The sequence below is a fragment of the Penicillium malachiteum genome, assembly GCF_028827825.1.
Source record: "Penicillium malachiteum strain IBT 17515 chromosome Unknown utg000003l:1.0-4950554.0:1.0-4952489.0, whole genome shotgun sequence".
In the NCBI taxonomy this organism is placed as follows: Eukaryota; Fungi; Ascomycota; class Eurotiomycetes; order Eurotiales; family Aspergillaceae; genus Penicillium; species Penicillium malachiteum.
Genome location: NW_026643096.1, coordinates 2434869 through 2460838, shown reverse-complemented (window position 1 = coordinate 2460838; position 25970 = coordinate 2434869). Strand labels below are relative to the sequence as shown.

The window sequence follows — 25970 nt, the reverse complement described above, 5'->3', positions numbered from 1 at the left end:
GCGATAATAGAATACCACAGCAACAGTAGAATACAGCTGGGCACCAGTGATAACCTTTAGAATACTCCTACGATAACACACTGCTCCAGAGGCAATAGAATACTACTCCAACTTAAATGCTAACACAATCATATACCACAGCGGCTAGCCTGAGGTATCTGTGCATGGATCCATGATGTGTCCACATACTCCTACTATGTAGTGGCACTCCAGTGCCAGGAGTTGACGGCTACTACCTAGTAGTAGGAGTACGAATATACTACTACCCACTACCTAGGTAGTATTAGTAGTGCCCAGACAGTAACTTCAGATAGCACTGGCATATACGAACCTGACCTCGGAGCCCAGGTATTGTGCAACTATAATTTGAAACTCGAAATAGTCTACAAATTACCTACTAGGTACCACCTAGGCATTAATCTTGGAAGAGAATGTGGATTTGAAAAAGTAATGTATCGACAACAGCTTGGGGATCATGCAAAACACCACAAAAACGCCAGGAAAGCCTGCCCCGGTCTCTTTGGAACATTAGCAGGCTGAAAGCAGAAACAGCAGGGCATTATATTCATAACTCTCAATGGCCACAACATGGAGTACCACATGCAGAGAATTGCCAGCCGAGATCAGACCTAAAATTCCATCGGATCGGGCTTCACTGATGGGCCAGTAGTCTCTTCTCGCTCCCGCTTGACAACCCGTTCCTCTTTTAGCAGATTAGCAATAAAAGACCGGAAGAAGTCAATGTAGGGCTTGAGACTAGTCTTCTCATAGTCCTGCATTTTCCGAGCTCCCTTAATGTCCGAGCCATTGACAGCACTACCCTCCGCATCAGGCATCTCAACCTCGCCACTGCCTGCTGGATGCTTGGCGTCATAAGCATCAATTTCGGCCAGTAGATTCAATACCGTTGGAACGGACAGAGGATCAAAGTCCTCCACCTTCTTTGGATCGATGGGAACACAGACTCGGCCCGTGCCAGGGTGAATAACAAATGGACTCTTTAGCAAGTGAATCATTTTCTTACTGACTTCCGCATCAAGACGCGGGTAGGTGTATTCCAGAACAATGTCTTGCTTGGCATCACGCAGGGTGCTGGTGTTCAAAGTGCTGCTCTTTCCAGTCTTGGCTAAAGCATCGATATCAGCCCATTTGTTGGTACTGGGGCGGTCGGGTGACGAGCCCCATTTCCTGCGTAGTGCATCATTGAGTGACTTGTCTGGGAGCAGCTGGAGAAGTTTGTCTGCCTGCTCAGAGCCTGCAAATGTATCTTGGTCGACAAGTGTTGTTTGTCCGAAATGATTCTTGAGGATATCGAGACTGCGACTAATATGAGGGTGGAGGGGCCGCTTCAGGTTGACCTTCTTGCCACTTGAAGCACCACCCTTCACGACCTCTAAATAGCCAGCAATCGCCCTTCGGCGGTCATCTGGCATGTTCCTGGCGCGCGGATCACAAACCCAGGCGTGGGCACCACGACGTCCCGAGTAGACCCCATAGAATGTGCTCAAACCCGAAATCCTCCCGCAAGGCGGCATCAATGACTTTAATAGCCATCGTGACAAATGACCAACACTTCCCGCAAATACTGGCACCGGAGCAGCATGTTCGGATATCGTCATAATCTGTCATATCGATATCAAAAACCATTTCCTTCGATACGGGCTTCATTTGGCCTCCTCGGAGTGTCTTGCGGTCTCGAGGATTGGTGCTATACACAGGACCGATTTCGAAACGGGATGGGTTCATCTTCAGGATATCCTTTCGAAACCTAAGGAGACGACATATTAGATCTCTTCCATTCTCCAATTCATATAGGCGGATTGAAATATCTCACAGGTCTGCGGTGGGGTATGATTGGTATCGAAGATAGGCATCGTTCTGCAGTGTCAAAGCGAACTCCCGGTTGCCAAAATCTCGAGTGGGGACAATTCCGTGGTTCAGCCATTGGAAAAGATATCTGAAAGGAAACAGGCGCTGGTAAAAGGCAAGCATAACATCTGAATCCACCCCCGATGAAGCGGGGGTCGGCGCACTATCCCGATCTTTGGTAAGTACACAAGCGACAAGCTAGCAGAAGTAAACATACGGCTGTGGTACTGGAGCTGGAGAGCTTTCCATCTTCGCGTCCCTAGCGCTCGACGCTGGAAACTCTTCGTCATCGTCATCTTCGAACATATCTTCGAGCTTCACGCCATTTCCCTCTGCAGGGGCATCGGGCATGGCCTCGTCGTCATTTTGGGAAGGCGACTGCTTCGGAGATACTGAATGAGGCATGTTTGGCTGTTGCATCGAAGGAAATAGCGATCGAATGGCTATCACTCCCTATCGAGGTATCCGAGTCTATTGAGATTGAACTCGAACAGGAAAGTCCAACGCGTCGACGCGTCAAGCCCTATGCCCTAAGTCACGTGTAGCCCATATTGCCTAATCCGGCTCACGCGTCTACACCTCCTGGGCAACTTATACTCTATCTTTCATCCATGGCCAAGTGATTGACCAATAATACAGTTCAGTAGCAGCAAATCTGATTATTTTCTTTCTTGACGCTTGCGGAATTTTGTCAGTGGTACCTCGTACCTTGCAACCACATGAAGAACCGTGGAACACAACAACGCATCCAAGTTGACCAAATGATATCGACCATCCATATTGGCCCGTTTGATGAATAGCGTGAAACTTCTTCAGATTCACCCGCATTCGGACGTCGTGTATGCTCTTCACCCCCAGGAGTGGGTACTGGATTCAATCTGAAGGCCAAACATGATACGACCCAAGACTTGTTTTCCATAGATCTTCTTGTCATGGACCAAAAACTTCTCAGTTGTATCGACAATGGATGCAGGCACAGTTGACCCACTCGCCATTGCTGAATTGGCCATCTCTGAGGCTTTGCAGATCGGCGCGGGAGCCCAGCAAGTCCTCGATTCACATTCCTCGCTCTGTCTTAACGGCCAATCACAGGAATGCATCCGCAGCCAACTACTAGGATCTACATTCTTCGAGTTCGAGGGACCAGTAGAGTACCACGTAGGGCCCATAGACCGTTTTTGATCGCCTGATCAAGCCCTGTCAGATTGCCATGCCCACCTGGAGCGAGATTCCGGACCAAAACAGCCCTTGCTACTGGTTGAAATAAGATCTGACCCGTCCTTGATCGATCGTCTGCAGTGTGGTCAATCCCGCGTGTCCTGTTTTCGGGTCCCGAATGGCTCGGACGATTAATCGTATACGCAGTCTCACATATGGCCCTGTGTTTCTGTAATGCTTGCCAGTTCAATTAACTCGTTTGCCTTGCACTCATGTCCTACCATGAGGCTTATTGATGTGGAATTAGCTAAATTGGTTTACTACAGGGATTCTCAACTGACTGCCCTATTAGACTACCCAGATCTTGTTTTTGACAGGCTAGCATTAGCTATGGACATCCCCACTCGCAATAACTCCGCATTTGGAGCTCTTGTGGACCCCCAATAGATCATTAGCTAAGATGATACTACAGCATGTCACGCTTGCATCTACCTCAAGCACTCAGATGTCCCATCCTCCTCCATGTCCGACCTATAGTGATTCGCCAGAGTACATCCTGCTACCCACGGCTCGCCCTTACAGTTCCTGCTTCCGGCCATGAAATCCTGCGATGTGGATCAGGACAGCATTTTCTGTCCTGGACACAACCATGGGCGCCATCTCCGTCATGACCTGAGTCATGAGCCTCAGGGCGAGCATATAAACATCATCCTAGCTCCCGCTCATTCTGTTCTCCATCCGCTCATCACCTTCACTCGTTTGATCGTTCTAGCTCTATTTTTCCAAGACAAACTCTCAATTTCTCAAAATGATTCAGTCTCTTGCTCTCTTGGCTCTTGCCAGCCCGGCCTTCGCCGGTGTCATGCAGGCCCGTGGTGAAGCCTACGTTCACCCTGCTGCCCAAAGCTCTGTTGCTCACCAGGGAGCTGACAGCTGGGGTAACACCTGGAGCCGCCCTGCTGAGGAGTCCTGGACCAGCCCCTGCTCTACCAGCACCACTCCTACTCCCACCCCGGAGACCACCACCACTCCCTGCACCACCAGCACTCGCACCACTCCTACTCCGGAGACCACCACCACTCCTTGCACCACCAGCACCACCCCTGTCACCACCTCTACCAAGCCTCACCACACCCCTGTGAAGCCCACCACCAAGACCATCACCATTGTGACCACCACCTGCCCTGGTAAGCTTTAGAATCCTAATATGCATTCGCCGAATATACCATTAACAACCTCTTAGTTACCTCGTCGACTGTCACCTCTGGCACCTCGACCTGGACTGTCCCTGTCACCCAGACCAGCACCATCACCCTGACCAAGACCACCGTCTGCACTCTGTGTGAGAACGAGAAGCCCGTCACTATCTTCAACGCCACTGTCCCCGCCACCTCTGCCGTTGTGGAGACCACCTCTGCTGTTGTTATCGAGTCTTCCTCTGTTCCTGCTGTCCCTGCTGTCTCTACTACCTCCAAGGCTCTCATTCCCACTCAGTCTCAGAAGCCTGCTACTTCCGTTGCTGTCCCCAGCTCCGTTGCCCCTGTTGCTGAGACCTCTGCTGCCGAGACCCCTGTTGCTGAGACCTCCGCTGCCGAGACCCCTGTTGCTGAGACCTCCGCTGCCGAGACCCCTGTTGCTGAGACCTCCGCTGTCGAGAGCTCTACCCCTGCTGAGACCGAGGCTGCTAGCTCCCCTGCTGCTGCCACCACCGCTGCCGAGGCCACCTCCACTGGTGTCTTCACTGGTGCTGCCTCCAACGTCAAGCCCGCTGCCGGTCTCCTGGCTGGTATGATTGGTCTCTTCGCCATGCTGTAAATTTCAGCTATGAGCGTATGAGACAGAACTAGTGACTGATACTTCATATGAAGTTTCAGCTCATTGTTCCTCAGAATGCCCATTATCTTGTTTGCCAGGTCTTCGTGGTGCGGATCTGGGAATTCGGTATTGGGATTCTAATTTGTTGTGCTTTGCTTGCTTGGCCCAGTGCATCGATGTTAGACTCGCTTTTCCCCCTGCTAGCAGGGCTGGAGGATAAAGTTGCTTGGTCATTTCGAGATTTTGTTAGTTTTCACTATTTGTGTCCAGCTTGCGATATATGGTAATAGTAATCAATAAATAGCTGTTTGCTTGGATTCTTCTTCTTCTTCTTCTGCTACTAGTCTCATCGTACACTCCCAATCTGATTCTATTGTATCATGATCATGCCCAAGTATCTGCTACTCTCTTCAGACTCAGAGTATGGAAATAAGAATATCAGAGATTCTAGGTAGATGCTTATAGATCACGATGACAATGAACTTGCTGATCATGCCCTAAGGGCATAAAGTGACTCGAACCCGTGGACCCTCAACTGCAAAGAGCTCAAAAGATATTCATCTCAAGACGATCACATGTGCAAGAAAAAACCAACGTTTTGCAGAATTTTGTTGATAGTCACCAGTAACCTGTAGATGCTACTGACTGAGTCGTACTCAAGTAGTATGTCAACATCATGATGGCTTGTATTTTAGAAGAGCATTTCAAAAAATTCAAGTTCTATATTGAACTTGTTATTTCCATGGTCTGCTACCTTGATCTTTATGGGAACTCGTGCACCTAATATCATGATGTCCATTCATTTCATATTATGCAGACGCAGCCTTCAACCGAGATAGATTGATAAACATAATGATGCATAGATGTATTGCCTTAATAATTCCATATTGAGTCCATGCCTTTTTTGCAGAAATACCAACAAACATTTGAATATACTCTAGAGATAAACCCTCATTGCCAAAATATACGAAACTTAGCGCTGACCCTGCAGCTCCTGCTCAACCTCAGCGCAGACGATATCACGGATACCTTCCCAGCCAGTACCAGGGGGAACAGAAGTAACTCTGGTCTCCCGCTCCTCAAGACCAATGAAATCCTCAGGAAGGATCTCAGAGAAGGTGTAACCATCCTGGCCATTAAGAGCCAGATCAACAGCGCTGGCAAATTTAGCCGGGTGGGCAGTAGAAAGAGAGATGTGGTGAGCACCAGGGTTGCGCTGGATAGAGCGACGGGAAGCAGCAATACCGACAGCGGTGTGGGGGTCAAGGACATAACCACCAGTCTTAGAGCTCTTAGGGCTACCAGCGCCAGTGTTAGTTGGGAAGCAAGTGGAGAAGGTCTCGCGGATAACCGCGATAGTCTCGTCGTTGCTGACACGCTCACTCTCGAACTCGGTCTTAGCGGCGTCAAGAACGGCGCTGGGGACCTGGAAGCCGCCCTTGGACTTGAGGTCACTCAACCAAGAGCTGACGCTTTCGCAGGCGTGCTGTCGGCGCTCCTCGGCAGTGCTGCTGGAGTTGGTCTGGTATGAAAGGAACCAGAGAAGACGCTCGAAGTTGCTGCTGACGAGGATGTCCATGGCGGGACTGTGAGTCTCCTTGACTTCCTCAGCCTGAGCAGGAGAGTCGATAGGGCTCTTGGTGTAGTGGCCGTTGCTGCGGAAGAAACGGTCAAGAATGTCGTTCTCGTTTGTGGCGATAACGAGCTTGTCAGCGGGGAAGCCCATTTGCTTCGCGAACCAACCGGCCAGGATATCACCAAAGTTACCGGAGGGCACGACGACGCGCAGCTTCTCCTTCTTATAGCCAGGGCTCTTGACGAGCTGGAAGTATGAGTGGATGTAGTAGGTGATCTGAGCAAGGATACGAGCCCTAAAAAGAGTAAGTAACTAAACACTGGGCTTAAGAATTAGGTTTCTTACCAGTTAATAGAGTTAACGGCGGCAAGGTGGTGATCGGCATTCATGACGGGGTCAGCGAACAAGGCCTTGACGGTATCCTGGCAGTTATCGAAGGTTCCCTGGACAGCCAGGTTGTGGACATTGGCATCACAAACGGTGACCATTTGAAGTCCTGCGCAAGTTAGTGATGTGTGTACCTTGAGTGGCGAAACGAAAACATACTTTGGATAGGCGATGTGCGGCCTTCGGGGAACAGAATGAAGACGGAGACGTCCTTCTTGCCGCGGAGACCCGAGATAGCAGCGCTACCAGTATCACCACTTGTCGCGCCAACCACGGTCAAGTGCAATCGGTCCTTGCCAGTCTTTCCCTCGTTCTTGCGCACAAGGAAATACTCGAAGAGGTTACCCAGGTACGCCAGGGCAACATCCTTAAAAGCGCGGGTACGTCCGTGGAAGAGTTCGAGCAGGTGGAGTTTGTTCTTCGCATCGAGGTCGACCAAGGGAGTACGCTGGGGATGGTAGAAGGTAGAGTAGGAGCGGTTGATGATATCGCGCAGATCAGCGGAAGGGATCTCGGACTCGGCGATGAAGAGCCTTTGCACTTGGAAGGCTAGTTCCTCGAAGCTGAAATCGGCCCACTCGGTCTCCCAGTTGGCAGGGAGAGAAGGAATCTCCTCGGGAATGAACAGACCACCGTCCTTTGCCAATCCCTGCAGGACGACTTCCTCGAAACTCAACTAGGACCACAGTGTAAGTTAAATTGCCTCTAGTCTGACCTCGGAGTCACAGAGAAATTTCTCATTCTCCCACTTACTCCATACTCGGCACCTCGAGTGCTCAGATACTTTTGAGACAAAGTTGCCATTATGAAGTCTGTGTATATCAATTGAGTCAAGATTCAAAGTGGAGGAGGGAAACGGGATATGAATCATCGCCGGAGTCTTCTATAGAGACCGGTCCCTCATTGCCACATCGGGACTAGCGCGGGGTGCCTCTCCGAAAGCGGCGTCACGTGGGGAATGATCAATTGTCGCATTATGATTGGTTCTTAATACAATACATTGTTAATGGTGGATATCATGATAGTAATTAGAAGTTGAATAAGTCATGAAATTTGGATAATAACTTGAATGGGGCTGCGAATAATGAGAACATTGAAATTCTATAATATATTCATGATTCCATATGCGATAAAAGGTCAACCCACTGGAGCTGTCTAATGAGCACTGGTAAAAAACAGTTATTTGTACAAGACTCGGTTCATCATATAAAGAGCATCATCAAGCCCAGTCATTTACTCATTAACAAGCACGTAGCGGTAGCGCGCTTTGCCATCCTCCATATCCAAAATCGCCTTGTTGGCGTCCTTCATGGGGACCTCCTGGATCCACGGCTGGATATTCTTCTCCACAACCAACTCAAACATCTCACGGATCTCGTTAGGGCTACCGACCAGCGAGCTAGTGAGGTTGATACGGCGCATCAGGTTGCGCACAGGAGCGAAAAGACCTCCATCTTCAGGAAGACCAACTTGAACCATAGTACCAGCGGTACGCAGAAGACCCAAGTACTCAACCATAGGCATCTATAGAAAAATGGATATTAGCATGAGAAACTCATGAGAACAGTTAAATGGAACAAAACTCACCTTGATAGAAGAAACAGTGCAAACAATCAAGTCCAAAGAGCGGGAATACTTAGTAGCCCAGTCTGGCTCATCATCGGTAGCAATGTACAGATCAGCACCCATCTTAATGGCATCCTCGCTCTTCTCCTTCTTACGGGAGATAGCAACAACCTGATCAGCACCCATAGCCTTGGCAAAGAGGACACCAAAGTGACCCAATCCACCAACACCAATGATACCAACACGCTTTCCAGGTCCACAGCCATTGTGCTTCAGAGGGCTGTAAAGGGTAACACCACCACAGAGCATAGGAGCAGCCGCAGCAGAGGAAATACCCTCGGGAATCTTGACGGCGAAGTGTGCGGGCACACGGTTGTACAGCGCATATCCACCATAAGACTTGTCGCCATTGAAGTACTTGGCGTTGTATGTACCGACAACAGTCTTCGAGCAGTATTGTTCTAATCCCATAGCGCACTCTTCACAGTCTCCGAAACGACCCTGGCAAGAATCGCTTTGGGCGCCGACGCCGACGCGGTCTCCGAGCTTGATATCCGTGACTTTCGATCCTACGCGCACGGCTGTACCGACGATCTCGTGGCCGACGCAGCAAGGGTATGAGGCTGGGCGCTTTTTCATTTGTTAGTTCACCAGACTTAAAACGGCATAATAATAAAGGTGATGACAAAAATAAGACTTACCCAGCCACTGCGCATAGTGTGAAGATCGGAACCACAGATACCACAGTGAGAGATCTTGATGTCGATATCGGTCTCCTCCCATGTCTTAGGCTCAAACTCTTGCCAGACCATGTTGCCCTCAGCAGAGCTGGCATCCAGGCCCATCCAGCCCTCAAACTTGTAATCTGTTTGCGCCATTGTATGTGTGTGTGTATATGGTTTATTTGTTGATGATATCGAGTGGGTTATCCAAAGATATTTGTATTCAAATTGTCGGCTTCCCCGGAGAGAGGCCGCTGGGGTTCCATTTATATCCTTGAATATCCCCTCGGTACCTGGGCCAACCCAATTTCTTCAGGTCCAAATAACAGCATGATTGGTCCCGAGTCCCACATGGCCATTCGAAATTGGTACATTGAATAGAAACTTCCGGTTCCTCGTGTTTGACGAATTGGTCAGCATTGTATGGAGACGGAGTTAAAGAAATTTAAAATGGAATTTAGTTTCCAAGTTTGGTCAGGGTCCTGAAGGCTTAGTACGGCCTTAGGTCCTGATGTCCGTTAGGGCATGTAATCCGAACAGATTTATAATGAGTTAAATGAATAATTGCTAAGCAGAAAACAAGCATATTGATTGAAATAAGGTTATAATATGAGGATTTTGAATTATTTCCGAATTCTGATCCAATATCATCCTATTTACTTCGCTGCAGAGGCTGACAGTGCTGACAAGTTGAAGTGCTTAAAACCCTAGTGAACCGTTTCACCGGGAATAGCGGAGTATCGGAGACTTGAACTAATTGGGTAAAGTGGCGTCTAAGTAAGAAGTTTATTGGGGAAAAAATTTCTTCTTTTTATTTTCTAGAATTTGGATTCAAGTTTTTCGCGTGGCAATGATAACCAGATGGAACTCCGGTACTCCGTAGTTCTCCACAGCGCTGACTTCTTTGTAGTACACTCCGAGTCTTTAATGGCCCTCCACTTACGGAGTATTACGGAGTATACTGGGTCAGCATTTCATCATTGAGCCATACCTCTGATGTATTATTGTTAAATCCGTAGTATCGAATATCATATTGTCAGGAAATCCCAGGACTTTTTTCAACTTCCATTTCCGCTTTAGTGCTCACCAAGTATCATGATACTAGTATCTGATCCTAGCCCTGGAGCCCTCCAGGGCTGGAGGTACCTAGGTAGGTAGGGTAGGTACCTGGATCTAATTAGTCATCAAGAAATACCACTATCTAAGCGCAGAAATACGAGAAAGGACCAAAAAGCAAAAAGAATAGCGATAGCAGTGGCCGTGAGTACTGTATAGCTGTACTTAGTATTCAGATGCTGGTCATTGGGATGGTCATCTGGAAGCAAGTATCATGACAATTGTTATCAGATACATGTAAAAGTGAACTACCTGTCAGTGGGAACCATTTTTTCCAGGATAGAAAGATGTACATGAGCCTTTTGCGGCAGGATGTGAATGCGGAATAAAGAGAAGAAAAAAATTAAACATGTAGAAAAAAAAATCAAATATTCTATCTCATCTGTCCAGATCATCGCTTGCGAAACATGGGATATAAAAAAAGAACCAGCCTCTACAGTTAGCTGGCAACGCTATACCCGATAACAACCACCTAGAAGAGAGACATGATGTCCTCGTTAGTCTTCTTGGGCTGATTGTTGTTCGCCGGAGATGTGCTACCGGACAGATCAAGACCAGAGAAGCCATTCATCAAATCACCAGCACCGCTTGACGGGGGCTGAGATGGGCCGGAGTCACCGAACACGCCGAGCAAGTCATCCAAGTTGTTGTTGCCTGCCGGAGCGGGGGCAGGAGCTCCAACTGCTGGGGACTGGACCCGCACGGGAGTACCGGCAAGGCCCTCTAAGCCGGACATACCGCCAGACTCGTTCTTGTGCGCAGATGCGGGGGCGCCACCGTCGAAATCGATGTCCAGCAAGTTCTCGACGTTGTTTTGCGCCTGCGCAGTAGGTGTAGTACCGCTGACGGCAGCAGCGGCAGCAGCAGCCAGTGGGTTCTCGCGAGCGTTCTCACGTTGTTCCCTATCAAATGCATTAGTATGGGTGATTTCTTCCAAATTGATAAAAATAAATACGTACTCGATAGCGGCTTGCTGAACGGCATCCGCACCAAAGCGACCTTGTCCGACAAACTGCTCTGGAGGCTTGTGGTAGACGGATGATAGAGTGGACAGCTCCTGGAGGAGTCGCTCGAGAAGGGCAGGTGGTAATGAGGAGGTGGTTGTAACAATGGGGGGCTTGTCTGAAAGAACAATGCTCTTAGTGGCATCCTGATCGCTTGTATTGGAAAGGAGACGCCAGTAAATGTAAGCTCGGTCCCGAACATCTGGGTTGTCATTTTCCGCGGTGGCTGCTTGAAGAACACGCTGGACCAGGCCTTGGGCCTTCTCAGGCCGCTTGAGGAAGAGCTTGACGACGGAGGTGAGGATCTGTAATTGAGTCTAGGGAGGTAGTCAGTATGAAGTTGCCTCCAAATCAGAATGATACGCGAACGAACCTGAGAAAATTCTTCGTTGAATCCATCCACAAAGCCACCTAGAATATCACCAGCATTGCTGATCTTCTCAGCGTACTCTCCAACGATCCAAATCAAGGCAGCCCGAGCATTAGGCTCATCCAACTCGTCAATGCATTGACACAGAGTTGGAATGATACCCTCGTAACCTGGGTACTTGCGGAAAATATCACGGATAACAACGATGGCCTCCTGAACGACATAGTTCACCTTCAGGTTAATCAAATCCAATAGCGTGTTCACGCATTTCTCGCTGGCGCTCTCGATCTTAATGGCAACCTGGCCAATCGCTTTGACCGCGCGCCGGACAAAGTCCATATCAACTTCCATAGCGTACTCCTTCAACTCCGCCAAGAGCTGGTCAACGTTCTTGTCATTCGCAATTCGCACCATGATCTCTAATTTTTGGAACTTGACATATGGCGGGTCGTTGTATTTGCAGAAGAAGACACGTAGCTCCTTATTCAGAATGTCTGGCTGCTTCTGCAGCAGGAGATCAATATTTCTCAAAGCCACATATTGAACCTCAGGTGCGGAGGATACCAGTGTTACTATTTCTTGTTAGCTCAAGTTGAGATATCCAAAGCTTTGGGAATACAGCGTACCAAGCGGAGGAGCCATTTTCTTAAGATATGTCTTCGCCAGCTCTGGGCCAACGTATTTCATGTGCAAGAACACAACCTTGACTGCCGCCAAAACGACACTAGCGTTCACATGCTGGAACTGAGGCGAAACCCTCTCACAAATGTGCTCCGACTCCTTGATGTCCGCTGCCCGGTACTCAGCCAGTGTCGAGAGGATAGTCACACGGCCCCATTCTGTGCATTCATTCAATGCCATGAGCATCTTGCGCAATGTGTTGGGGGTGACCTGGAGAGCTTTAGTCTCGGGCGCAGTATGGCTAATTTCCGAAAGTGCGGTCACTGAGTTGGCCACAACCATCGGGTTGGGATCTCCGATCATCTCCTGCAGCATCTCCAGGAATCCGTTCTCAAGACACAAGCTGGAGTTCAGATCAAAAAGCTTAGCCACACAGATAGCAGCTGTTTTACGGACGTATGGCGACTCGTCTCGGAGGGTCTTGCGCAGCGGTTCCTCCATGTAATCCACCATCTTCTCCACCCGAATACAACCCATAGTACGAATAGCAAGAGCTCGAATCAATGGGTTTGGATCTTCCGAATCCTGGACGAACGTGTTCACGGCGAGGATGCAAAGGTCGGGGTGTGATTTAGCGTAGTTCCTAATCGTTTCGAGTGGTGGTCAGCATATGCGGTCCCCCTTAAAAGTCCGGGGAATACCCACATGAGGTACAGGTAGACCAGCTTCTTCTGCTCCAAATCGGCCGTTGCGATATTCTTCAGCACATCGGGGAAGAGAGCAGATACGTCCTTTCCTAGCGTCATGGCCATAATTGTCTTCTGAATTGACTCTTTCCTATGCGAATGTCAGCCACGCCACCCCAATTGTCTATCTGCTGTTCCCTTATATCTGCTAGATTTCCGAGCCACATACCGTTCGTAGGCATACTGGGAGCTATTCTCACTGTTAGTATAAACGGGTATTTTTTATGGCTCAGTGGCCACTTGTACTCGGAGGGGTGTGATTCCATACACAAGGCCAGCTCGCAATTCAAATGTCTCTCCTTTTCTAGGCACCGCAAAGGCGCCGCGAATCTTGTTCATCGCCATGGTGAAGGATTAATAGCTTCCGCCACGGCTTTGTCGTGTTTCCGCCAAAGGGTTCGGGGAACGGAGACTGGTGGTCGAGTACTTGGGAGACTGCGGGGAATCGCGAACTCTCACCGGTCGCGCGATATCGAGGATAGGAAAACGGAGGTCGGAAACAAGACCTATACCATTTCCCCCGTCTCAAAACATTCAATGTCGGAGGATAAAGGGAAAGGAAAAAGGCGATTCGTGGGGGAGAGATGAGGCGTGACGAAGGGAAGAGGGAGAGAAAGGGTGTTTGGGCGATCAAAAGTTGTCCACAAATGGGATCTGGACTCTCTCCCGCTTTATGCTCTAACCTCCGTACTCCCGGCTTTATATTCCTTTTTCTTCTTCTAATTCTCATCCTCCTCATTTCTATTGCGCTCAGATGGTATAAGGTGCTCTATATCTTTATTTATATCAATTCTAACATATCTTCAGGCCAATCTCCCTAACTTGCGGCGGCTCTTCGTCGAGGCCCGAACAGAGGTCGAAGAGAACGAATACTCTCGGACAGCGGTACATTCTTTCCCTCATAATATATCCCTAGTTTTATGGAGGAAGCAGTCTCTAATGATATAGAGCAGTTCTACAATCTGGTGCTTTTCATCTCATCCGTCGCTATCTTCAGTTTGGCAGCTCAACGCATGAGTGGGCCCAAGGCCGGCCGGTGACGCAGCTCTACATACACAAGCTGAATACCGACGAGCTGCTTCAAAAGGGATTCAATGGATAAAAATACATTTAGAATGGCTCATTATTGGATACAATGATTAATCAAAGCTCGCCTGGTTCAAAATCCAGCGTCCGGCTTTCGATGATCAATCGGTTTCTTCACCATCACTGTCTAGGAATGCCAGTGCCTGTCGGCCTCGCGCAGCACGTCGTGGAGGTGGCCCTTCGCCCTCATCTCCGCTCACAGTTCCCCAATCTTTTGCGCCTTGCTGGATCATTTCCAAGTCGGCCTTAAGCTCACGCTCATCGCGAATCTTATTGGCCTTCTCCTGCGAGTAACGGCCCGTCATACCAGCGCCCTCCAACATCCCCTTCAGATGTTTGATCTTTGCCCTGGCAGTATCGTACGGTGCCAACTCTCGAAACCACATCTTCCGAATACCGCATTTTACCAGCCATCCTTGTAATCGCTTGATCTCTGCCTGGTCAGGATCTTGATCCTGATCTTTGGGTTTGGGTTTTGATGCAGGTTGCTTCTTCTCTTTTTTGGGTGCCTCCGTGCTTTTTCGCTTGCGTACAGCCTTGGGCTTGGGCTCTTCATCCAGAACTACAGACATCTCGCTCTCTGAGTCTTCTTTGGTGGTTTCCGTTGGTTCGGCTGGATCAGCTCCGTTTTGAGCTTCGGCGTCTTCCATCGTCTCCTCTGTAGTATTCTCTGGCTTGTCACTGGCGGATGATGTTCCGCGTTTCTTCGGCTGCGTAACCTCTTCACTCGCATCGCTAGCCAATTCGGGTTCCTCATCCTCTGGGGTTTGTGTCTTTTGGCGCTTTCTCGGTTTGGGTGCACTGGTTCCCTTGGGTCGCTTGGCTGGAGCAGCTTTCTTCGGTTGCGGTGGAGGAGATGGTGATTTTTCAGCTGATGCAGCATCGCTTTGCTCGGCATTCTCTTGTAATTCCTGCATTCAAACTGCGTCAGTCCCAATCTAGACCAGCGCATGCATAGTCATGAATCAGTGAAGATCAAAATCTTACCACTTCACTTTTGATAATTTCCTCGCTTCTTGCCTTCCAATTTCCTGTCTGTTTGAAGTACCCCTCTGTAATACCGAGCTTCTTCTCCGCCGCGAGTCTGACCCGTTTCACGGTTAATTCCTCCATGTTGCCCGTCTTGAATATGCCCGCCACTTCATCGCGCAATCCTTTTTCAATTGTTTGATCTGATGGAACGGAAACGGTGTCTAGCTCTGGCTCTGACTCTGAATCAGAGTCGGGGATTTTGTATTTTGGTGCCATGTTCACGGTGGAGTGTACGCTTCGTTTATGGGTCGTCAATGGCGCGTGTCTTGTCTGGAAGGTGCTCTGGTGGATCGGGTTCGAGAGCGGAAAGTGTATTGATCAGAGAATATTCATCAGAGACAAATCATATGGTCTCCTTCAAAGTGTCATTGATCAAAAAATCAAAGGATCAGAAATTCGACACGTCTGGTCGCGTTGAGTTTCAATATTAGGATGACAAAGCTGATCGGCACGCGTTTGCTGCGGAACCCATTAACCTTGTATGTACGGAGTACGGAGTACTCTATACATCGATGCGAATTGAATGTTTGGAAGATCTATTATGCTTGAATGAGAATATCTTGGATTTAATTTGAATTTCACTATTCAATAACATCTCTAGAGTGGTATTACACCTGGATTTTATCAAGTTGAATCATGAATCCCCGAGTATTCAAATGTATATCCAGATCACCCGTGGACCTGGGCACGGATACTATTAATTACTAACATAGGCTCTGGGTCCGTACTACAAGATCAACTTGAATTCAGTGAATTTGAATGCCCTACCATTTTCGAACTATTCCCACCTTGGGTTGAGATGACCATCATGATGCCCAGATGATAAATTTCGCTAGACCTGGATTCTATCTTGGTGGCAGTGACATCTGGAGTAGGTAACCTTGGAATACCTATAGGCTATTAGTAGTATGACATCGGATACAACACCGTCAACACCTGGGCATTTGAACTGGTAACATCTAAGTAAATGTCCAAGATTCTTACTTATTTGCTCCACTGGCAGGAGGCAGATTTATTACTAGGTACACTAGTAGTAGTGTAGCTCTCAACTTCCAAGTTTGAACTCCAAGTCATTTCAGCTTGGAGTTATGTACAACCTTGGAGATTACTACGGAGTATAAATCCCCCGAGTCTCTCATCCCAGTTGTGCACGGGTAGTAATAGGAAATCGAATGGACTCTCCCAGGTTGGTAGATATATGTGAAGGAATGTACTGCCCAGTTGCAAGTGGTACGATTAAACCAGTACATAGTTTCAGGCACTGGAGGCGCGAAATTAAAGTATTTGGATAGACAAGAGCTTACTATCCCGGGGTTCTCGGCACACATTTTGTGCTATCGGAATAGACCCCGAGTCGAAAGAACATGACTCTTTGTTGTATTTCCTAAATGCGTTATCTGATATCTGTCAAACCCTCCCAATCACAGACGCATATCATCGTATTCGTGCACATGTGAGACTCTAGGGCTGAAAGTGGACCCTCTACTTACCCCGCCTTCATGGCTGATCTTAGCGAGTTCGAATGCTGACAGGCCTAATCGGAAATCTAATAAAATAAGGGAATACCTATACATGAGGTTGATATCTCACACTGAAACTCGGTCAAGTGATAAACAGTCTCACGCATAGCCATGGACCCAATCTCCATCACCAGTCTAATCCTGGATGTCAGCGATATCGTAAACCGCTTAATCCAATATGGCAAGGATGTGAAAGGCGCCAAATCCGATATGCGGAAACTCAGTGAAGAGTTATTTGCATTGCGAGGAATCCTTGATCATTTATCAGCCCAGAAATCATTAGAGCCGCCGGCATATCAAGAAGTCGAGTCCGAGAGTTCCATACCATCCAACGAGGAGGTCATGATTCGAGTATTACAAACAACGAAAGAATTCCTCGACTCGTTATTGAAGGATCTTGAGCCGGCCGAGTCAAAGTTAAAAAATATTAAGCAGAAGCTGGAATGGCCTTTCACTCAAGAGAAAGTCAATGCTCATCTGACCCGGTTGGAACGGGTGAAGTCATGGTTGATTCTAGTTCTGACTGCAGATCATGCGGCTGTCGAGCGAGACCTGCAGCAGGAGATAGGAAATTTGGCTCGATCGTTGACAGAAGATATGAGAATTCGAGAACGGGAACGAATCCAGATCGCTAATCGGGAGCTTTTTCAATGGATGGCGCCTGTCAGCCCGGCTAATTACCATTTACGAGCGACTCAAGCATCAAAGATCGCATCGGGGAAATGGTTTATTGGAAGTCATCTCAAGCACTGGTTGCGCTATGGAAAACGGAATATGTTCTTTCTGGTTGGGAAATGTAAGTTGATATCTCCCGAAGAATTTGAAGCAGTATGTATACTAATAGACTGTCAGCTGGTACTGGAAAAACCACTTTATTGTAAGTGCAGTGTTGATATAATTTCATTTATAGGAAATTATGCTTTTTTTTCAACATAGCTGATCCTGAGATCTTCTAGTGCTCAATGTGTTGATGAACTTACCTTAATGGCCGCACAAAATCCAAATCTCAGCTTCGCATACTTTTACTGCACGATGAGCGATGCAGCGTCTCAGATCCCGGTCAATATTCTGGGATCGTTGATAGCTCAATTATCAGGGAGTGATGCATCGATTCTTGACAATATCCGATCTCTTTATGACAGTATCCCCAAGTCCCAGGCCCACAAGCGCCCGGTGGACATTGCTGTCCTCGAAGATGCCATTATTAAATATGCCAGTGGTCAAACCCAGGTGGTAATTTTCATTGACGCGATTAATGAAAGCCATGATCCAAGGAACATTGAGAGCTCCCTCCTAAGATTCGCTGAGCTTGCGACGAATATTCGTGTTTTGGTCACAACAAGTTCGACAATGGTTCTTCCGCAGGACTCAAAGGCAGACATGCTTAATATCAGCGCAGATATGATGTCAGGCGACATCCAAGCATACATAAATCACCGAGTTGAGACAGATGATACCATGAGAGATCTGAAACCAGAGTTGAAGTCTGAAATCCGAGAAAAGCTGCTGAAAGATGCCGATGGATCGTGAGTTGTAATAGCCGCAGTCTCTCATTTCATCACTAACTTTTGAACAGCTTCCGTTGGACACAGCTCTCTATGGACAACTTGTGCACTCAAAGAACCGCAAGGGCAATGCGCCAAGCTCTCCAGAACCTGCCAGGAACTCTGCGGGAGATATATGCGAGCGCATTGGAGCGCGTCTCTATAGACGACAGATATTTTGTGCGCGAAGCTCTGTTTTGGGTTTGCTTTGCACAAGATCAAGTCTTCGCGAACAGGTATCTCACACTGGAGGTGATTAACGAGGCGGTAGTGATAGATGAGGAATGTTCCACTCTGGACGAAGACATGATGCTGGTCCCACCTCATATTCTTCTCGACCTCTGTCAAGGCTTCATTGCACAGGATAAGTCTGGCTTTGTGACGCTCGCGCACTCATCCATCAAAGACTTCCTCACATCCGATTGGATCAAGTCTTCACGCGTGAGCTACTTCAGTCTGGATCCGACTACTGCCAATGCCATAATGATGCGAAAGTGCCTCACCTATCTTTGCCTCCATAACTTCAAATGCGGATACGCGCCCAAAAGCGATGTATACACAAGGTTCAAAAGATATAAGGGTCTTCACTATGCAGCCTTTACATGGCCTAAATATGCTGCAGTTGTCAAGATTGGAGATGTGGAGAGAAGCCTAGTAAAGAAATTTTTCGATACCAGACATCTCCCCCGACAAGGGAACTTTGGTGCTTGGATGCAGACCCTGATGCCCACGGTTAACGAAGCCACTATTGCGGCGACCCATCCCTTGTATTATGCAGCATCCTGGGGCATGAACTCGGTTATCAATATGCTTCTTGAGGTGGATCCGGATATTGATATCAATGCTCCAGGAGGACGTGTAGGTGCAACTGCTGTCTTCGCCGCGGGTAATCGTCAAAACTTTGACACAGTTGAATTGCTTCTACGGGCAGGAGCAGACCCAACAATCCACGATCCGGAAACGTGTTACAATGTGTTTGACCTGTCGTTGATGTCGAAATGGTCGGGTCTTCGAGAGCCACTGAGTAATTGGTTATCCGATCAGGATCCCGAAATTCAGAAGAAATACCGCCAATATAAACCTTACCGTTTGTGAAAAGGGAAGAAAAAATGAGCTATAAGTCGACATTGCTGAATTTGTATTGACGATTGAGAGAGAGTTTGATGCACAATGATGATAAATAATCTCGATTATCCGTTCGATCATACTTCTAAACCGAGACAGCCGCAAATCCTATTCAGAGGATCCCACTTGCGCCTGACTGACACGAGTCTTTCGTATTGATCATCTGCCCAATAATGGCCTCTCCTGGCTCTAAAGTCAAGCTCTCCTAGGTACGACCCCTTGGAGTGTTGCTGAAGCTCTGATATAGCTTCATGGACCGCGGTTTCGCAACGCGAATCATCGGCTTCCTCTTCCCATATCGCATACATTGCAAGCCATTGATTGGATTGTAGACTCAGAGCCATATCGGGAAGGTCACGTTGACTGCATGGAAACATGGACTGGCATAGAAGTAGCGAATTCTTAGTAGGTAGTGAATTGAAGGCTCGATCGAGCAGAGAGAAGTCCATGTTGTCATCAAGCCATAGGTTATCCACGTAATAGCGATGGTTATTCGGAAATGATTGCCCTGACTTCTCGAGCTGCTGCTGCATATTTGTTTTCTCACAAATCCACTGAAGCAGGGCCCCATTAGGGTGAGAAGCGTCTATCTTCTGCAGAACATCGCGTGCATCGTCGTCATTGTCACCATATGCCAATATAGAGACTGTGACACAGGGCCCTTTCAAGTCCGCAGAGTAGCTACCTATAGCCAGAACCTCTATACCATCATTCGAACTAGAGACCTATCATGGAATTAGCAACCATCGCGCGAAACGACCCTGCTATGTTTGAATATTACCGTCGCTGCCCATTGTAGACTGGTCCTATAGCTTCGTATGGGGTAAACATAGCCGGAGGAAAACATGGACTTTATCGCTGGTTTCGTTTTGAGGTAAAAGCGAGTGACGACACCTGGGAATGCTGGCCCAGCCCCCCTTGCCGCCCAAAATAGGTCACTGTGCTGCTGGATATCCGAACGAATGAACTGACCATCTGCAGTGACAACATCTATAGCAACCACCTGCTCACACGCCCATCCCCAGTTCTTTCTCTCTTTTAGCCATTGAGCATAAAAGTTAAAACCTTGAGTAGAGAGACTCACATTGCAATTCCAGCCCATACCCCCTCCAAGAAGAAATCCTCCGAGCCCAACGTCCGGGCAATGTCCGACCGAGCAGACCCGTCCTTTTGCGTCGAGATATTCGATCAAGTCCTTTCCCATAATACTAGGTGGTATACTGACTATTCCAGTTGCTTCATCGAGAGATGGATTCTCAGAAAAATCCCCCATATCTATGAGAATGGCCTCATCTCGAACACTCCAGCTCGCGTAACTGTGTCCGCCGGCACGGACTGAGATCCGACAGCTCAGCTGAATAGCAAGTTGTATCACATCAACTACTTCGGATGCGTCTTTCACAAAAGCGATGGCTATTGGATATTGGGTTGGCTTTTGAGCGTTGAATAGTCGACTGGTCCTTGCTGCTTCGTAAATCGCGGGGTCGGCATTATCGCGCCAAACAGTGTTGAGGGGCGTTTTCTGGGTATAGGGTAGATTTGCGGACTCCATATCGTTCAGATGGGCTGTATACGCCGGAAAGTCTGAAGTCCCTGGGATTTCTGATTGGAATAACGGAACTCAAAGGGTAGCTATGATGATTAAAGCGTGATGAAATAGATGAAGAGGTAAAATGCGGCTAATGTAGTTTTGGTCCCATACTGGTAGATGCATCACATTAGTTTGTACAAAAAATGGAGGGATTCAACCATTTATAAGGATTCGTTTGAATAATGGGAAAGTATTAATTGCAGTAATTCAACATTTGAATATCATCTCAGGCGCCTGATCTTGACTGCCACTGGCACTAAACCACTTCAGTCCGAGGACAAAACCGCAGAACCACCAAATCTATAGCTCTAGAGGTTGACCGGATCAATCCAGTCTTCAAATCGCTAGTCATTATTCCAGTACATTGACAAATAGAAAAATCCTGAAGCCAGATCAGTCAATGATAAAACAAGCCGCCTATCAAAATTACCTGACTCATTTCACCGCAACGTTAGATATTGACTGGGGCAACTTGAAGAATGTCAGGGAGGATATCCTCCTCTGCAGTCTCCTCGCGCTTCAGAATACTGCCAACAGTAATGCCACCAGGGCTGCTCACTCCCACATTCTGCTCGGGAGCTGGGTCACGTTTAACGGCGATGATATCACCGACATTCACGATTTCCTCATCTTTAGGCGCTGGTGCTGCAATAATAGTAGCGACCAGAGAGATGACAAGAGCAAAGATTGAGTATTGCATGTTGAGGGATCTGATTATCTTTAGTTAATGGGGTTGAGGAACAGGGGTAGCAGTTCGGATGAAATACCTTGTATTGGATCTTTATAAGACAGTAGTACTGGCACTTCTGTAGGTCAGATATCTGGAAGTAAGACAAATGTTCACCACTCTTTATCTCTCAAGCCGCAGACTCGGAACATGCAGAATATGAAATTTAGCCTGAGGGTGACCGTACCTGAATGTTGCACGTCATAGATCGCAGTGTCGCCGCTTTTGTAACAACATATGTGCACTCCAAAACTCGTCATTCTTCTTGAATGGAGTTTAATCTGGGGCCTATTTAAACGTCACTCGAAGTATTAATACCGTGACAGGAACAGCGGCGATTAATTGCTCAATCAAGGGACAGATCGTGTTGATCGACGTTGGAATAGTGGGTGCAAGTGGGTCCCGGTGTCATAGATTGAGCTGATACTACAACCTTGTATAAGTTGAAGATTCGGAGCTAGATGGAAGTCCTGCTTGGTTCGGGTTGACGACATCAATGTTTAAATTGAGCCTTGTGTTTCATACAGAGATCCCCAGGATTCTAGGCACCTGAGGTGTCGGAGCGCTAAATAGGTTTCAAAACTTCATGTTGGATTATTTAGTATTAGATAAAGGTATAAGATGCGATCGTTCTCACATAAAGACCGGGCCTTTTGGAAATAGAATCACGGGGCAAGAATATCAAGTCAAACCTGAAGGGCAGTCAGTGCAGTGATTCCCTTGCAGCAAAAGCTACTAGATGAGCCTAGGTAGTAATAGTAACACTGCCACCAGCATCAACACCAATATCCAGATCTTCTCCATCTGTATCGCGCTTAGACACACTCGCTCCAGCAGGGGCATTGATGCTGATAGTGATATCTGCTTCATCTGTGTCTCGCTTAGACACACTCGCTTCAGCCGGGGAATTTATGCTGATACTGAGATCTGCTTCATCTGTATCACGTTTTCCGAAGCTGACAGCACCATCAGGGCCAATTTTGACGGTATAGTGCTCAGGTGCAGCATCACGCTTGGTAACACTGGCACTACCAGCCAGACTTAAACCAATGAGGATGTCTTTATTGTTCACGTCACGCTTTACCTCAGCCACAGGAGCTGCAAGGGCAGCTACGACTAGGGCGGCAATTGACAAGTAAGAGAACTTGAAGTGCATAATGGCAAGTCTGGAGTGTTCATAACAATTAGTTCAAATGTTTAAGCTGACGCAATTGAAGTAGGAGTTGGACTCAAGATTCTGAATTGAGCAGGTCCTCACTGGAGGATTAGAATTTGAAGATTGTTTCAGATGAATTGTGATGATTTCGGAGAAAGTTGAAGATGAAGAGGAATAATAGATTGAATATCAGCTGAATGGGGATGAATTTATAGCTTTTCCTTCTCTTGCAGTCGTGATTTTGTTTGTTTAGAGGTTCAAGAGCTATGATCTAGGTTTACCTTGTGGATCCAGATCTTGAATTATGGATGTCGTTCGCATGGTACTATGATGCGGCGCCTCATGACCACTGTTCCCATGGCTTGCCTGTCGGGAATGGCTCGAGCTCAGATTTCGCCACTCCACTCTTCATAATAGAAGATTTTGCGATTTATGAAGCTGAGTTGACAAGATAATTGGAATTGCTAATAAATTGCTGGCTTTGCGTGGCCCTAGAATTGATCGATATGTCCTTACATGAAAAGAAGTTCCAGCAGCTAAAAATGGTGGATCAGCTTAATCGTCATTTCAATCCTCTCAGAATAAAGCTCATGATAAACCATGGAAGAGACTATTCTTCCTAGGAGAAATCTGCCCATGTAGGAAGTTAGCTTAGGACCAAACCTAACCTTGGAATTGTCTGAAGATCCTACCAGACGGCTAGAGATGCCACACCCATCGACTCTAAAGGTAACCAGCGTTTTGAAGGACAAATGTATGGGTCAGCCTGTAGCTGTAGCTGTAGTTTCAGCTTCAAATTGTCCAAATCGCTCGTCATTCCACAATTCAGCCCGTTCTACCCTTCCGTTTGCGGCTCAGAAAGCTAAACCGTTGAATGGCTTGGTACCACGCGGGTTGGAGATTGATTCCCGTACTGTGGAGATCTGTGAGTCTGTGACTGGCCTATTTCTTATAAACTATAACTCTCCCAAACAACTGGTATTAGGCTTGAAGAATGACATATGGGATATTGTATCAAAACAGAAATCAGAACTTGGCTATTCCCCAGCCATCTACTTTCAGCTCATCCTTTTCTGGGATCGACCATATATAATCAAGAATTGGGTATTGCTCTACCAAACTAAGTGTAAAGCTGAACAACAGATGTCAAGGTTCATTTGGTGCGGGATTTCTTCAAATCGATACATCTGAGTAAAGTACTATCTAAAACCAGATATATGGATTCGCCTTCAAGCCGAATAAGGAATCCCGGCAATAGGCCCATGGATCATTGCATAGTACGTATCTTCCAAGGTTCGTAGTTTGGATGTTTGCATTTCCATTGGGATAGAAGCAGTTCAATTGGGATATGGAAATGTACTTGTGGAAGAGCTCCAGCCCTGGAGATGTCTGATCCAAGCTTTGTTATTTTTGGCTTTATCTCAATAGTGAACTTCTTAATAGTGAGCTCTTCAACCATAGCAGGGATATCTATAGTAAGAGATGGCTGAATTAAGAGGGATATACTAATATTTAGATAGAATGAATGAAAGAAAAATCTAGTCTATTGGTAAATTTGGGTATTCTGCCAGACTGTGAGGAAACTCGAAAAACCACTTGAACCCAAGTAGGAAAAGAGGTCTATCCCCCAGCGCTTAAATAGCTTGGATACCCCCTGGAGGAGTCCAACAGGTAGCAGAGCTGCTGGACCCTGCGGATGAAGAGTCCTTGGTGATAGATGACTGGCTTGCCGTTGCTAGTGTGATCTGGCTAGGTCGCAGTGCATGGTTGCACGATTTGATGTTGCTGCCAAAATAGCAGTTTGCACACTTCAAGTTGAAATAATGAATATCAGCTTGATGATTGACATAATGAAAGAACCTCAGATGTGGCAAGATAGCTTACATATGTTCATTCAAATGTTAATGCCAGTAGGAGCTCAAGTTATGCACAGGTGTAGACCAAGTTCTGGCCTAAGTCTATGCAAGTAGTAGTGACCTAACCTTGGAAGTTTGTCGAAAATCATCACTGCTTTGAATTTGAACGAACTAAAAATTGGTTAAATACTATACCATGATGAGAACTTGAATTCGAAATACTGTTCGAAAACTTGTCGATGACCTCAAGTGCTGAGCCCTTAGCAATGAACCAAGTTAAAAGAATCCACTGGCAAGACTACCAAAATCCAATTTTCTACCTCGGGATTCTGAATGAATAGCACTTGCTTAGACATATGGAATTTGAAAATATCGATACCTAGTATAGTTCAAGTTATTCATGGATATGGTGGTCAACTGGTCAGTTTAGGCTGGCTTCGATTGTACCTGAAAGCCGCGCCGCGGCTCCGGCTCCAACCGAATTAGAAATCAAGTTGAACTTACCACTTTTCCCTCCGCAAGGACAACTTAAACCACACTTGAACCTCACATCGGAAGAAATGGCCGAAGTTCCTCCAGAGCGATTCACTTCCCAATTCAAAGGGACATCCTCTCTTTTTAACCAAGTCCCTGCAAAGGAGTCGCAAGATGACACAAAAGCGCCTTTACCAAAAGGCGTAGTCCTGGACAAAGATGGCAAGCCGTAAGAATCCAACCTACTCCCCTTCCACCAAGTCACGGTCCATTGGGCATGACAGATGAATCATTACTAACATTGTAATTACCAGCTGCCGAACCTGTACCTCCGTCGCCTCATGGCGCGCCCTGACTAAACAAGCAAAAGCCGAGTCCGCCGCACCCTCAGATACATCTCCTCTATCCTCCTCAACCGACAAAATGACTACAGCTACAACTCCCCTAGCTGCTGCCGCTTCACCAGCTGCGCCATCCACACCAGCGGAATGTCCACCCGATGTGGAGGAGCTGGGTCGCTCAACCTGGACACTCTTGCACACAATGGCTGCGACGTACCCCGAGAAAGCGGATATTCAGCAACAGAACGATATGCAGGGATTCTTGAAATTCTTCTCACGATTGTACCCGTGCTGGGTTTGTGCGGATGATTTCAAGACATGGATGGCTCACCCCAGTGGACGTAATCAGCCGAAGTTGAGTGGACGGAAGGAGTTTGGGTGGTGGATGTGTGAGGCGCATAATGAGGTGAATCGGAAGTTAGGGAAGAAGGAGTTTGATTGTCGGTTCTGGGAGGAGAGGTGGCGCACTGGTTGGAAGGATGGTCGGTGTGATTGAGTTCTGATATACTGGACTTGAAGAATGGGATCTGTTCGACTACTTTCTCGCACTGGATCCTGTTACGAAGTC

General features: G+C 47.4%; 13 protein-coding genes across 13 annotated transcripts; 6 read left to right on the top strand and 7 right to left on the bottom strand.

The window, feature by feature from the left end:
• Positions 1–629: 629 nt before the first annotated feature.
• N7483_007264 (DNA primase subunit PRI1) lies at positions 630–2274 on the bottom strand (the record flags this gene model as incomplete). Its single annotated transcript, XM_057090701.1, has 4 exons — positions 630–1393; positions 1458–1768; positions 1835–2032; positions 2087–2274. The coding sequence occupies 4 exons, from the start codon at positions 2272–2274 to the stop codon at positions 630–632; spliced, it is 1461 nt and encodes a 486-aa protein (XP_056945442.1).
• A 558-nt stretch (positions 2275–2832) lies between these two features.
• On the top strand, positions 2833–3051 carry N7483_007263 (uncharacterized protein; the record flags this gene model as incomplete). Its single annotated transcript, XM_057090700.1, has 1 exon — positions 2833–3051. The coding sequence occupies one exon, from the start codon at positions 2833–2835 to the stop codon at positions 3049–3051; it is 219 nt and encodes a 72-aa protein (XP_056945441.1).
• A 784-nt stretch (positions 3052–3835) lies between these two features.
• cspA (putative cell surface protein) lies at positions 3836–4842 on the top strand (the record flags this gene model as incomplete). Its single annotated transcript, XM_057090699.1, has 2 exons — positions 3836–4214; positions 4271–4842. The coding sequence occupies 2 exons, from the start codon at positions 3836–3838 to the stop codon at positions 4840–4842; spliced, it is 951 nt and encodes a 316-aa protein (XP_056945440.1).
• Positions 4843–5815: 973 nt separating this feature from the next.
• N7483_007261 (threonine synthase THR4) lies at positions 5816–7609 on the bottom strand (the record flags this gene model as incomplete). The annotated part of the gene is made up of 4 exons (XM_057090698.1): positions 5816–6713; positions 6764–6914; positions 6965–7481; positions 7559–7609. 4 exons carry the CDS (start codon positions 7607–7609, stop codon positions 5816–5818), a joined length of 1617 nt encoding a protein of 538 aa, XP_056945439.1.
• A 429-nt stretch (positions 7610–8038) lies between these two features.
• Positions 8039–9249, bottom strand: N7483_007260 (NAD(P)-dependent alcohol dehydrogenase; the record flags this gene model as incomplete). The annotated part of the gene is made up of 3 exons (XM_057090697.1): positions 8039–8329; positions 8393–9001; positions 9073–9249. The coding sequence occupies 3 exons, from the start codon at positions 9247–9249 to the stop codon at positions 8039–8041; spliced, it is 1077 nt and encodes a 358-aa protein (XP_056945438.1).
• Positions 9250–10681: 1432 nt separating this feature from the next.
• On the bottom strand, positions 10682–13295 carry N7483_007259 (putative AP-1 adaptor complex subunit beta; the record flags this gene model as incomplete). Its single annotated transcript, XM_057090696.1, has 7 exons — positions 10682–11111; positions 11169–11530; positions 11587–12155; positions 12210–12847; positions 12910–13041; positions 13120–13140; positions 13219–13295. 7 exons carry the CDS (start codon positions 13293–13295, stop codon positions 10682–10684), a joined length of 2229 nt encoding a protein of 742 aa, XP_056945437.1.
• A 420-nt stretch (positions 13296–13715) lies between these two features.
• Positions 13716–13990, top strand: N7483_007258 (DUF5310 domain-containing protein; the record flags this gene model as incomplete). Its single annotated transcript, XM_057090695.1, has 2 exons — positions 13716–13835; positions 13904–13990. Coding segments are annotated over 2 exons (207 nt in total), but the record flags the coding sequence as incomplete, so codon positions are not given.
• Positions 13991–14137: 147 nt separating this feature from the next.
• Positions 14138–15350, bottom strand: N7483_007257 (putative transcriptional regulator; the record flags this gene model as incomplete). The annotated part of the gene is made up of 2 exons (XM_057090694.1): positions 14138–14947; positions 15024–15350. Coding segments are annotated over 2 exons (1137 nt in total), but the record flags the coding sequence as incomplete, so codon positions are not given.
• A 1349-nt stretch (positions 15351–16699) lies between these two features.
• On the top strand, positions 16700–19227 carry N7483_007256 (ATP-binding protein; the record flags this gene model as incomplete). The annotated part of the gene is made up of 4 exons (XM_057090693.1): positions 16700–17384; positions 17441–17465; positions 17545–18114; positions 18165–19227. The coding sequence occupies 4 exons, from the start codon at positions 16700–16702 to the stop codon at positions 19225–19227; spliced, it is 2343 nt and encodes a 780-aa protein (XP_056945434.1).
• Positions 19228–19334: 107 nt separating this feature from the next.
• On the bottom strand, positions 19335–20809 carry N7483_007255 (FAD-binding oxidoreductase; the record flags this gene model as incomplete). The annotated part of the gene is made up of 2 exons (XM_057090692.1): positions 19335–19982; positions 20039–20809. The coding sequence occupies 2 exons, from the start codon at positions 20807–20809 to the stop codon at positions 19335–19337; spliced, it is 1419 nt and encodes a 472-aa protein (XP_056945433.1).
• A 439-nt stretch (positions 20810–21248) lies between these two features.
• Positions 21249–21539, top strand: N7483_007254 (uncharacterized protein; the record flags this gene model as incomplete). Its single annotated transcript, XM_057090691.1, has 1 exon — positions 21249–21539. The coding sequence occupies one exon, from the start codon at positions 21249–21251 to the stop codon at positions 21537–21539; it is 291 nt and encodes a 96-aa protein (XP_056945432.1).
• Positions 21540–22320: 781 nt separating this feature from the next.
• On the bottom strand, positions 22321–22731 carry N7483_007253 (uncharacterized protein; the record flags this gene model as incomplete). Its single annotated transcript, XM_057090690.1, has 1 exon — positions 22321–22731. One exon carries the CDS (start codon positions 22729–22731, stop codon positions 22321–22323), a length of 411 nt encoding a protein of 136 aa, XP_056945431.1.
• Positions 22732–25147: 2416 nt separating this feature from the next.
• Positions 25148–25898, top strand: N7483_007252 (flavin-linked sulfhydryl oxidase; the record flags this gene model as incomplete). Its single annotated transcript, XM_057090689.1, has 2 exons — positions 25148–25290; positions 25376–25898. The coding sequence occupies 2 exons, from the start codon at positions 25148–25150 to the stop codon at positions 25896–25898; spliced, it is 666 nt and encodes a 221-aa protein (XP_056945430.1).
• Positions 25899–25970: the final 72 nt, after the last annotated feature.